Consider the following 13,004-nt stretch of genomic DNA (forward strand, 5'->3'; position numbering starts at 1 on the left):
TAAACCACGTTTTGAACGGCGGGACAAGGCGGCGTGGGCGGGCTCCGGGGTCCTGGGGGGGGCGCGGGGCGATCTGGCCCCGGGGGGTGCCCCCACGGTGGCCTGGCCCGCGATCGGGGCCCACCGATCCGCGGGCGGGCCTGTGCCGTGGGGGCACTCTTTCCCTTCCGCCTCCGCCACGGTCTCCACCATGGCGGAGGCGGAAGAGACTCCCTCCACTGCGCATGCGTGGGAAACTGTCAGCGGCCGCTGACGCTCCCGCGCATGCGCCGCCCGGGGATGTCATTTCCGCGCCAGCTGGCGGGGCAACAAAGGCCGTTTCCGCCAGCTGGCGGGGCGGAAATTCCTCCGCCGCCGGCCTAGCCCCTCAATGTTGCGGCTCGGCCCCCAAAGGTGCGGAGCATTCCGCACCTTTGGGGCGGCGCGATGCCCGTCTGATTGGCGCCGTTTTGGGCACCAGTCGGCGGACATCGCGCCGTTTCGGGAGAATTTCGCCCACGGCCTTTGTTGCCCTGCCAGCTGGCGCAGAAATGACATCTCCGGGCGGCGCATGCGCGGGAGCGTCAGCGGCCGCTGACAGTTTCCCACGCATGCGCAGTGGAGGGAGTCTCTTCTGCCTCCGCCATGGTGGAGACCATGGCGGAGGCGGAAGGGAAAGAGTGCCCCCAAGGCACAGGCCCGCCCGCGGATCGGTGGGCCCCGACCGCGGGCCAGGCCACCGTGGGGGCACCCCCGCGGCCAGATCGCCCCGCGCCCCCCCTCCAGGACCCCGGAGCCCACCCACGCCGCCTTGTCCCGCCGGTAAGGTAGGTGATTTAATTTACGCCGGCGGGACAGGCAATTTATCGGCGGGCCGGAGAATCGAGCGGGGGGGGGCCCGCCAACCGGCGCAGCGCGATTCCCGCCCCCGCCGAATATCCGGTGCCGGAGACTTCGGCAACCGGCGGGCAGGGCGGGGTTCACGCCAACCCCCGCCAATTCTCCGACCCGGCGGGGGGTCGGAGAATGACGCCTCATAAAATAGTGCAACTTTTCCCCCGCATCTCTTAGAGCTAATACAAGCAAGACATCTATGACTAGTCTAAGGAGAAATTGTGCATGTTGAAAATTAATAGGGACACACTTCCATAAATAAGACTCTTACAGAGATACTTGATTTGAATTGAAATATAATCCACTCATGAATAAGTTATGGAACTGACGGAGAGAAATTTCAAACTAAAAATCTGTTGTCATCCAAAGAAGGTTTATGACATCTCTAACTTTCTTAGAAAGTCAATTTGGAATCTGTACCGCTTGCACTAGTTTTTCACTAGGTTAGGTGGGGTTACGGGGATAGGTCGGGGGAGTGGGCCAAGGTAGAATGCTCTTTCAAAAGGTCAGTGCAGAGTTGATGGGCCAAATGGCCTCCATTTGCATTCTAGGGATTCTATGGAATTATCTTTTCTGGAAAGACCATGTAGTGGTTGGAGGTCAATTATCTGTGTTCCAGTTTATCACTGCAGGTGTTCCTCAGGACAGTGTCTTCAGCCCAACCACCTTTAGCCGCTTCATCGATGACCTTCCTTCCAACATAAGGACAGAAGTGGGATTGTTCATTGATGACTGCACAATGTTCAGCACCATTCGTGATACGTCAGATACTGAAGCAGTTCATGCCCAAATGCAGCAAGACCTGGACAACATCTAGGCTTGGGCTGACCGGTGGCACGTAATATTCACACCACACATGTGCCACCATTTACAAAGCATAAGTCAGGAGTATGATGGAATACTCTCCACATTCCTGGATGAGTGCAGCTCCAACACTCAAGAGGCTTGACAACATCCAGAGAAAGCAACGCGCTTGATTAACACCTCTGCCACAAGCATTCACCCTCTCAACCACTGATTCACAGTGGCAACAGTGTGCACCATCTACAATATGCACTGCAGGAACTCAGCAAAGCTCCTTAGTCAGCACCTTCCAAACCCATGGTAGCTACTCTCTAGAACCACAAGGACAGCAAACATATGGGAACACCAGCACCTGGAAGTTCCCCGTCAAGTCACTCACCATCCTGATTTGGAAATATATCATTGTTACTTCACTGTTGCATGCGTCAAAATCCTTGAATTCCATTCCTAACAGTACTGTGGGTAGACCTGTATAACATGGACCGCAACGGTTTAAGAGGGTAGCTCACCACCACCGCCTCACGGGCAATTAGGGATGGGCAATAAATGCTGGCTTAGCCAGTGAAGCCCACATCCCGTAAATGAACAAAAAGAAAGATATTTGAATATCAAGCAGGACAGACAATCAGATATATATGACATTTAAAATGAATTGAATGTACTAGTGGAAGACTATCCATTTATAAAAGGTATGCAAATAAATGATTCACTTATATGTAATTAGATATTACCACATTATTTAATCATGATAACATCTTTTCCCAGGTTCAAGTTGCTCGTCAAATCCCTGTGGAGACACTGCAGAATGTGTGGATCTGTTCGATGGCTTTACTTGTGAATGCAACTTTGATTTTTATTATGATAATGATACCAATATCTGTATTCAAGGTATGGATGAAATCATTGTTCTCAAATTATGCAACTACTCATAATATTTGTGAATAATTTTAATATATGATATAATCTATGCAAAATAACATCTAGAATTTCCATATTTTACTTTGAGTATATAACTACAAACTTACAATTTAAGCATAATTGAGTTTATTTAATTTTGACTACTTAATCTGTTACTCTGTCTGACTGAAAGGATAGAAAGCTTATTTTTCTTCTCAATTATTTAACAAATGACAGCTAACAATTGTACAGGGTCTAACTAAAGGGAGCAAGTAACTAAAAATGAAAACCTTAAAAACAGGAAAAGGAGGCAAAATTAAGTATGGAAACAATTTTTTGAAATAAATTTAGAGTACCCAATTCTTTTTTTTCCAATTAAGAGGCAATTTAGTGTGGCCAATCCACCTACCCTGCACATCTTTGGGTTCATAAGTTCATAAGATATAGGAGCAGTATTAGGCCATTCGGCCCATTGAGTCTGCTCTGCGATTCTATCATGGCTAATATGTTCCTCATCTGCTACTTGCAGTGTTTCAGACCAAGAGCTGGATTGTGAAATCAGCCAGAGCGTCTCCTCCCTGGAAAACATGACCGAGGAGCGGAAGTAGGCAATTTAGCCTCCCGAACACCCTCAATGTGATCATGGCGGATCCCATCCTGGCCTCAAATCCACCGGCCTGCCCATTTTCCAAAATCCTTCAACCCATTACCAATTAAAAATCTGTCTAACTCCTCCTTAAATTTACTTAAATTTACTCATTGTCCCTGCATCCACCGCACTCTGGGGTAGCAAATTCCACAGATCCACAACCCTTTGGGAGAAGTAGTTTTTCTTCAAATCTGTTTTAAATTTGCTACCTCTTATTCTAAGATTATGACCTTTCGATTTAGAATGCCCCACAAGAGGAAGCATCAGCTCCATGTCTACTTTATCCATACCTTTTAGCATCAATTAGATCTCCCCTCATTCGTCCAAACTCTAGAGAGTTTAGGCCTAAACTGTTCAATTGCTCCTCATACTACAAACCCCTCATCTCTGGAATCAATCTAGTGAATCTCCGTTGAACTGCCTCCACTGCCACTATATCTTTCCTCAAATAAAGGGACCAAAACTGTGCACAATACTCCAGGTGCGCTCTTACCAATGTCTTGTATAGTTGCAACATCACTTCCCTAACTCCTATCTTTATACTCAATTCCTTTTGCTACAAATGCCAACATTCCATTTGCTTTCCTCATTATCTCATTGTCGGGGCTGTTTAGCACAGGGCTAAATCGCTGGCTTTGAAAGCAGACCAAGGCAGGCCAGCAGCACAGTTCGATTCCCGTAACAGCCTCCCCGAACAGGCGCCGGAATGTGGCGACTAGGGGCTTTTCACAGTAACTTCATTTGAAGCGTACTTGTGACAATAAGCCATTTTCATTTCATTATCTGCTGCACCTGCATGCTCGTTTTCTGTGACTCATGCATGAGGGCATCCAGATCCCTCTGCATCGGACCATCCAAAGTCTCTCCCCATTTAAATAAGTTGCCTTTCCATTTTTTCGACCAAAATGCATGACCTCACACTTATCCACGTTAAACTCCATTTGCCACATTTTGGCCCACTCTCCTAACCTATCTATATCAATTTGTAAGGCACTTATTTTCTCATTGCAACTTATTGTCCCACCTATTTTTGTGTCATCTGCAAATTTGGTTATAAATCCTTCTAAGTCGTTAATATAGATTGTAAATAGATGGGGCCCAAGGACCAAACCTTGTGGCACCCCACTAGTTGCATCCTGCCATCCAGAAAAAGACCTATTTATCCCAATTATCTGTCTCCTGCCCGTCAGCCAGTCTTCTATCCAAACTAATAAGTTACCCCTAATCCCATGTGATCTTACCTTGTGAATTAACCTTGTGTGCGGCACCTTATCAAACACCTTCCAGAAGTCCAGGTATACTAGCCGGGATTCTCCAATCCCGCGGCCAAGTTCTGATGCCGGTGTGAAAAGTGGCACGAGCCACTCCGGCGTCAACGGGCCCCAAGTGCCAGGTATTCACCCCTTCCTAGGGGGCTAGTAGGGAGCTGGAATGGTGTCTGCTGCTCCGACGCCTGAAAGCCGGCACGCCATGGGCGACGTGAGTTCACGCATGCGCGCCGTGGCCGGTGCAAGTTCGCGTATGCCGCCACGGCCGGTGCAAGTTCGCGCATGCGCATGGGTTCCATCTCCGTGCCAGCCCCCGGGCAATATGGGAAGCCCTAGAGGGGCCGGGCGTGGAGGAATGTAGGTCCCCCACGGAACTAGCCCGCCCGCCGATCGGTCGGACCCGACCGCAGGCCAGGCCACCGTGGTGGCCCCCCGGGGTCGGACCCCCTGCCCCTCCACCAGGACGGACCCCGCAGCCAGAACTCCGAGGTCCCGCAGGGTATGACCATACGTAACCTACGCTGGCGGGACTCAGGCGAACTCGACGGGCACTCGGGGGGGAGGAGGGGGCGCTTTCAACGGCCCTCGACCTGTGCAGCGGCGATCCCGTGGGCACCCAAGAATTGGCGCCGGAGAATCAGCGGGCCGGCATCAGAGTGGCGGGGCAGAATTCTCGCGCACTCCCCCCCCCCCGGCGATTCTCCGACCCGGCACAGGATCAGAGAATCCCGGCCACTATATCTACAGGATCCCCATTATCCACTTTGTTTGTTACATCTTCAATGAACTCAGGCAAATTAGTCATACATGATTTGCCCTTCATAAAACCATGCTGACTCTGATGGATAGCGCTTTGGCTTTCTAAATGTCCTGATATTACTTCCTTGATAATTGATTCTAACAGTTTTCCACAACAAATGTTAAACTAACTGGTCTGTAATTTCCCACATTCTGCCTCCCTCCCTGTTTGAATAAGGGCATTACGTTAGCATTTTTCCAATTCACTGGAACCTTTCCCGTGTCCAGGGAATTTTGGAATATCATAACCAATGGATCCAATATCTCTGCTGTCACTTCCTTTAACACCATAGGATGTAGGCCATCAGGCCCAGGGGACTTGCCTGCCCTCAATCCCAAGAGCTTGTTGTGTATCGTTTCCCTATTGATGCTGATTGTTCCAAGTTCCACCCTTTTTATTACCTCTGAATTACCCGTTCCTATAGGAATTGTACTTGTGTCCTCCACCATAAAAACTGAGGCAAAGTATTGATTTAGCATCTCTGCCATTTCTGAGTTCCCCACTATTAACTCACCAGTTTCATCTTCCAAGGGGCCAACATTCACCTTTGCGACTCTCTTCTCTTGTATGTACCTGTAGAAGCTTTTACTATCCTTTTTGATATTCTGTGCTAGGTTTTTTTCAGAATTTACCTGAGCTTTTATTATTACATTTTTAGTATCCCATTGTTTATGTTTGAAAGTTTCTCAATCTTTGTAATATGATATAACTTAGTTTGTGTCTTTATCATGTCCTTGACCTCCTTGTTCAGCCATGGCTGTTTTTTTTACCCCTCTTCCCATCTTTCTTCCTCACTGGGATATATTTTAGTTGTGAGGAATTGAGTATCTCCTTAAACAACTGCCACTGCTCATCCGCTGTCCTACCTTTTAGCCTTCCTGCCCAGTCCATACGGGCCAAATCTGACCTCAAGCCTATGTAATTTCCTTTGTTTAATTCTAGAACGCAAATGCGGGCCTCCACTTTCTCACCCCCAAACTGAATTTTGAATTCTACCATACTATGGTCCCTACTCCGTAGAGGATCCTTAACTATGCGGTCATTAATTAATCCCTCCACATTACAAAATACCAAATCGAGAGTAGCCTCGGCCCTGGTTGGTTCCCTAACATACTGTTCCAAGTAACAATCTCTAACTCAGTCAACAAACTCTGCCTCCAGGCTACCCTTTCCAATTTGATTCCTCCAGTCTATGTGCGTATTAAACTCACCCATTATTATTGCCATACCTTTTTTGCAAGCCCCAGTATTTCCTGGTTTATACTGTGCCCCACTGTAGAACTCCTGTTTGCAGACCTATAGATTACTCCTACCAAGGACTTCTTCCCTTTGTTATTTCTTATTTCTACCCAGACTGATTCCACATCTTGATCTCCAGTAATTATGTAATTTCTCATTACAGCACTGATCCCTTTCCTCACCAGCAAGGCTACGCCACCTCCTTTTCCTTTCACCCTAACTTTCTGAAAGACTGCGTAGCCTTGGATATTCAATTCCCAGACCTGGTCTCCTTGTAACCATGTTTCAGTAATCCCCACCAAGTCATAACCTTTTGTTTCTATTTGCACCGTTAGCTCATTAAACTTGTTACAAATGCTTCTTGCGTTTAGATAATTTAGGGTTGTGGGGGTGAGACCTACGCAGCCACGGGGAGAATGTGCAAACTCCACACGGACAGTGACCCGGGGCGAGGATAGATCCCGTGTCCTTGGAGCTGTGAGGCATCAGTGCTAACCACTGTGCCACCGTGCTGCCCAAGTACAGAAACAATTACAGGATAATGATAACCCGAATAAAGTGAAATACCATAGGCACAACAATTAGCATCTCAAGTAGAAGAGAGCTGCTGTGGTGCTCTGCTGACAGCGGAGGGGAATGTTGTAGTAATCACAAATAGTTTCATCTATTCTTTCACATATCAGCTGGAGAAAATGTATTTTTATTCTAAGGTATATAATAATACCTTTTGCATGTAATAAAAATGCAATTGAACAACAGAAGCAACTTACATCCATATTGCATCATTAATATGTAAAACTTTCTGAGGGTTTTCACAGGAGTGCTATCAAACAAAATTTAACAGCAAGTCACAGAAATAGTTATTAGGACAGGCGATCAAACGTTTGGCCAAAGAGATAAGATTAAAGGTCGAAAGAGGTAAAATGCAGAGAGATTTAGTATGGTAATTCCAGAAGTTCGAGCCTCGGAGGCTGAAGGTACACCCTCTAATGGTGTAAAGCCAGAGGTCAGATTTGAAGAAGTGCAGAGATCTTGCAGTGATGTTGTGCTTGGGAAGATTACGGCGATCGGGAGTGGCAAGACCATGGAGGGATTTAAAAATGAAGGTGAGAATCTTAATGTCAAGGCATTGCTGGCCCAGAGCCAATGTACGTCAGCAAGCATAGGGTTTATGGGGGAACCGGACAATGCATGTTAAGATATGGGGAGCAGAGTTTTGGATGAGCCCAAGTATATGCAGGTGAGATGAGAAACCAACAAGGGTATTGAAAATTCCTACTCCCATGTTTATGTAAGAAGAATTGCGTTGAGAACTTTGGGGTTCTCCTGCTTTCCCACTTCAGAAGAATAGCCACTAACAACCCATTTTGCAGGGTTCCCACAGATTTTCAACCAAATGTAGAATGGTTAAGTTGAGCATCTGAATGGAAATTCACTCCCTTAATATTTATATCTTCACTAATGAAGAGGATGACGTCTATGTCAGTGGAGAGGAAGAGACATTATTGGATAGGAAAGAAAAATGAAAGAAGGTCCTTAGTAGATTGGGATCTCTCAAAGTTATCAAGTCACCCAGCCCAGATGGGATTCATCCTAATTTGCTGAAGGAAACTTGGTTTGAGATAGCAGAGGCTTGAACCACAATCTTTCAATCCTCCTTGGATATGGAAGTTGTGTTAGAGGACTGAAGGACTGCAAATATTGCACCCTTGTTTCAAAAAGAAGCAAAGGGTAAGTATGATATCTACAGGCTCGTCTACGTAATGCCTAGATGGAAAAACTACTAGAAGCCGTCTGATATAATAAATTATCACTTTTCCTTTATTCTTTCATGAGATGTGAGCATCACTGGCAAGGCCAGCGTTTGTTGCCCACCCCTAATTCCCCTAGTAGAAGTGGTGGCCTACCCTCTTCTTGAATGACTGTAATTTATCCGGTTCAACTTTTCTGCAGCAGTTTTGGTACAACTGAATGCTATTTCAGAGGGTAGCTAAGAGTCAATCACATTACTGAGAGTCCCATTAAGGCTAGACCAGGTAAGAATGACAGATTTTCTTTGCTAAAGGACATTAGTGAACCAGATGGGTTTTATCACAATCAATAACAATTTTATGGTCACCATTCATCATATTCCAAACTTTTTAATTAATTTTATTAAATGAATTTATGTTCCCCCGGCTGTTGTGCTGGGATTTGAACCAATGGCACAGAGCATTATTCTGGACCTTTGGGTTACTAATCCAGGGACATTGCCAACATGTCACCATCTTTCACGGTGGCATAGTGGTTAGCACTGCTGCCTGAAAGCACTAGGGACCCAGGTTCGATTCCGTTCTCAGGTGATTATCAATGTAGAGTTTGCTCTTTCTACCCGTGCCTGCATGGGTTTCCTCCAGATGCTCTGGTTTCCTTCCCCAGTCCAAAGATGTGCAGGTTAGGTGGATTGGCTATGCTAAACTGGCCCTAGGTGTGTTTACGGGAATAGTGTGGGGTTTGGGCCAAGGTAGAGTGCTCTTTCAGAGGGTTGGTGCAGACCCGATGTGCCGAATAGCCACCTTCTGCACTGTACTCCAATTAAATCTACATAACGCTTAGATGGAAAAACTACTGGAGGCCATCTGAGGTAATAAACTACCACTTTCCCGCCCGAACACCATTACCCTTTATTCCTTTATTCTTCAAAAAATTAGCTATCTTTATCTTATGTCTGCCTGGATTTCCTCCAGGTGCCCGGTTTCTACCCACAGTCCAAAGATGTGGATTAGGTTAGGTGGATTGGCTATGCTAAATTGCCCCTTAGTGTCCAAAAAAAAAGGTTAGGTGGGTTTACTGGCTTACGGGAATAGGGTGGAGGTGTGGTCTTTCCAAGGGCCAGTGCAGACTCGATGGGCCGAATCGCCTCCTTCTGCATTGTAAATTCTATGATTCTCTGATTCCAAGTAGGGGCTCAATAAGAAAAGCCAAAAGGTACTTTTGAAAGCAAATTATGTCTGACTAACCTGACTGAATTATTTGTTTTATTAGTAAAAATTGTTGATGACGATAATGCAGTATGTTTGTTTCAATTGGTACTTGATTAAGTACAGCAGAACAGACTTATTCAGAAAATAGAAGCACAAAGCATTAAAGGAATGGTGGTAACTTGTTTACATAATTGGCTAAGGGACAGGAGGTCCGAAAGTGATGAACAGATATATTTTCTGACTGGAGAGAAATATACAGTGGCTCAACTCTTAGGGATTGGTACTAGGACCATTTCTTTTATTAATGATGTGGATTGGGTATAGGGAGCACAATTTTGAACTTGTTGGTGATACAATATTTAGTAATGCAATAAAGCGTGAATAGAATTGCAGCTGACTTCAGGAGAAAATAGACAGATTGGTCAAATGGATAAACATGTGGTATTGCAATTTAATGAGGGTTTGCGAGAAGTGATGCTTTTGGACAAGAACAATGTAGAGAGACATCATAATTTAAACGGTGTTTTTATGTTGGGGGAGGGGCAATAAGATATGGGCCGCAAAGGATGCATATCGGATACTTGGCTTTTTGAATAGGGGCATTGAAAACAAAAACAAAGAAGTCATGCAACTCCTTTACAGATCACCGGTTATGTCTCTGTTGGAGTACTGTGGCATAGAGATGGCACAGAGGAGGATTACTAGGCATTGACTGGATTTACTCATATCAGTCTTCTTGCATTAAACCCCACATTAGAAGTGTCCAAAAATCTTTTCCAAAAATACCTTGATAAACATTGGAAGAACATTTTTCAAAACATCCAATTGAAGTGAACAAATAAACTTAAAATAATGTTAACTTCATCTTGTGTTACTCAACCGTTACACTTTCACTTAATGATCTAGGCCAGTCAAGGAGGACTCAATCACAATATTCACTTTGTTTACATGCTTATCCATATGATGCTTAATTGCAAGACGAGAAAAACAAAAGCCTTTTGCTTTTGTCATACATGACGCTGCAATTTGAGTACTATTTAGATTATAGCAGGGGAGGGGGTAAAAGGGCAAGAAATGGCAAAATAAATTATTGTCATTCATCAATCAATTTGCTGCACTTGTGCAAAATGTGAGCATTCAATTTCATTTTTATTATCTAGGTCAGTCTTTTGGCGGACAATTGACCATTCAAATGGAATTTGATGAGACCATGAAGGACACAAGATCTCAAAAGTTCGCAGAGCTTCGAAAGAGCGTAACATCCTTTGTAGGTATTCATAACTGTGAAGAAAATTTTAAAACATAATTAAGATAAACAAACCATTTATAAAGCAACATTAATTTGGGCTAAAAATGATAGGTGACTGGATCGAGCAGAATGTTGCAATTTGAGCACAATTCACCGGCAGGATATAAATTGGGGCGGCACGGAAGCTTACTGATTAGCACTATTGCTTCACAGCGCCAAGGTCCCAGGTTCGATTCCCGGCTTGCGTCACTGTCTGTGCGGAGTCTGTATGCTCTCCCTTTGTCTGCGTGGGTTTCCTCCGGGTGCACCGGTTTCCTTCCACAGGTCCCGAAAGACGTGCTGTTAGTGATTTGTACATTCTGAATTCTCCCTCCGTGTACCCGGACAGGCACCGGAATGTGGCGACTAGGGGCTTTTCATAATAACGTCATTGCAGTAATAATGTAAGCCTACTTGTGACAATAAAGATTATTATTATTATTATTAAATTCATACATGCGGCGATTTCTCAACTTTAGCCATGGTGTTGCAGTAAAGCAAAGACAGAAGCTGCGCAGCTTCCACAAGAACAGAGAGACTGAACAGAATTTTACTGGGGGCTTTAGGGCGCCTGTGTGAGGTCCAAATGGAGGCCCCAAGCTGACATTAGCATGCAGCGAAGCTGCGTTTCCGGAGGCAGCCTCTAATTGGCCATCACTGCGTTTGTTGTGCTATTAAGGATGGTTGGGTTGGCTCTCAGTGCTGCCAGCCCAACCAGAGGGCTGCAGTTTTAGAGCTTTGGCTACTCCACCAATGGAGGTGGGCACTGCTGATGCAAGTTGGTTGGGGGCTTGTGGGGAGATGGCAGGGGAAATTGAGGGCAGCTCAAATAGGAAGGGCCCTCGTTGGCTGCGCATCTGAAATTAAATAACCGGAATATAGTTGGGTAGGTGATCTGGGTTGAAGGACAAACATGTCCACTGGATCATCCTCCAGTTAACTCAGACCATCCTTGCAACTCTGATGGCCCCCTGGCTGCCGCCTACATTGAGTTGGTGACTTCTGCAGTCGGGGGTGGGGAAAGGACAAGGGAGGTGAGGGGAACTCTGCCACTGGCAAAATTCCGAAGAGGCTGTGGGCCTTAACTATGCAAATTAGATACACACTTTCATGGAGCTGGATCTGACCCTCTTCCCATCCCATCCCTGGGAAAGTTCCCCAGTTATAGGACTCTGTTGGGGAGTTGGCTCAGTGCTTCAAGTCTACTATCATGAGGCAGATAAAAGTTAACCCATTAGTTCAATGAGAGCCTTTTCCCATCACACCACTTAGTGACTATTTATAGAGAAAGTTTGCCTGAGATCTGGTAGATTTTGTGAATATTCTCTCAAATGGAGATAGTGAAAAGAGACTGGGAAATAGATTCAGGAGTAGGCCATTCAGCGTCTCGAGCCTGTTTCTCTATTTTCTAAAGTCATGGGTGATTTTCAACTTCAAATCCATTTTCTTGTCTGGCCACCATATAATTGTATTCCCTTAGAGCCTAAAATGCATCCACGGCTCTCGGGGGTAGAGAATTCCCATGACTCATAACCCTCTGAGTGGAAAATATCTTCACCTCAGTCCAAATGTTCATCTACTTATTCTGAGATTGTTTCCCTTCGAAGTATTTCCCCAATCATTTAAAAGAGCATTGCAGCACTTGCTCTGCCAAGCCCTCAGAATTATATGTGCTCCTTTGAAGTCATCTTTCATTCTTACAAACCCCAGAAAATATAGGCCCATTTTACTTGATCTCTCCACTAGGGTCCCTCTCATTTCAGGAAGCAGCTCAGTGAACCTTTGTTGTACCCTTCTGAGGCAAGTATTTTCTTCCTGAGGGACAGAGACCAAAACTGCATGCGGTGTTCCAGGTGTCATCACACCACAGGTTCTGCAATTGCACTAAGGCTTCATACTCTTGTACCCTAACCAGTTTGCAATAAAGGCCGGCATACCATTTGACTTTCTAATTGCTTGCTGTACCTGCAAGTTAACTCACCGTATTGCTTCTCCAAAGACATGTAAATTCCTCAGAAACAGTAGTTCCTCACCATTAAATAAAATATTCCGATATTCTATTATTACTACTAAAGAGACCTCACATTTCCCACTCCCGGCATTATACTCCAACTGCCATATTCTTGTCTCCTCACTCCTTCTTCAGGTTCCTTCAACTTGTCACGGGTTGGATGCAATATTGTGATTGTTGTTTCTAAAGTAAGCAATGAGACTTTTTGTAACG

General features: G+C 45.4%; 1 protein-coding gene across 23 annotated transcripts in view; it reads left to right on the plus strand.

Annotated features, from left to right (window-relative positions):
- The window catches only part of LOC140389119 (mucin-13-like), a 206,150-nt gene that overhangs the window by 157,834 nt on the left and 35,312 nt on the right, over window positions 1–13,004 (plus strand). For all 23 annotated transcript variants that reach the window (XM_072473324.1, XM_072473279.1, XM_072473344.1 and 20 more), the window contains 2 exons: window positions 2,443–2,565; window positions 10,653–10,759. In XM_072473324.1, the coding sequence (XP_072329425.1) occupies window positions 2,443–2,565; window positions 10,653–10,759 (230 nt within the window). The remainder of the gene's footprint in view (window positions 1–2,442; window positions 2,566–10,652; window positions 10,760–13,004) is intronic.

This window comes from Scyliorhinus torazame, chromosome 2, assembly GCF_047496885.1.
Source record: "Scyliorhinus torazame isolate Kashiwa2021f chromosome 2, sScyTor2.1, whole genome shotgun sequence".
Classification (NCBI taxonomy): domain Eukaryota; kingdom Metazoa; phylum Chordata; class Chondrichthyes; order Carcharhiniformes; family Scyliorhinidae; genus Scyliorhinus; species Scyliorhinus torazame.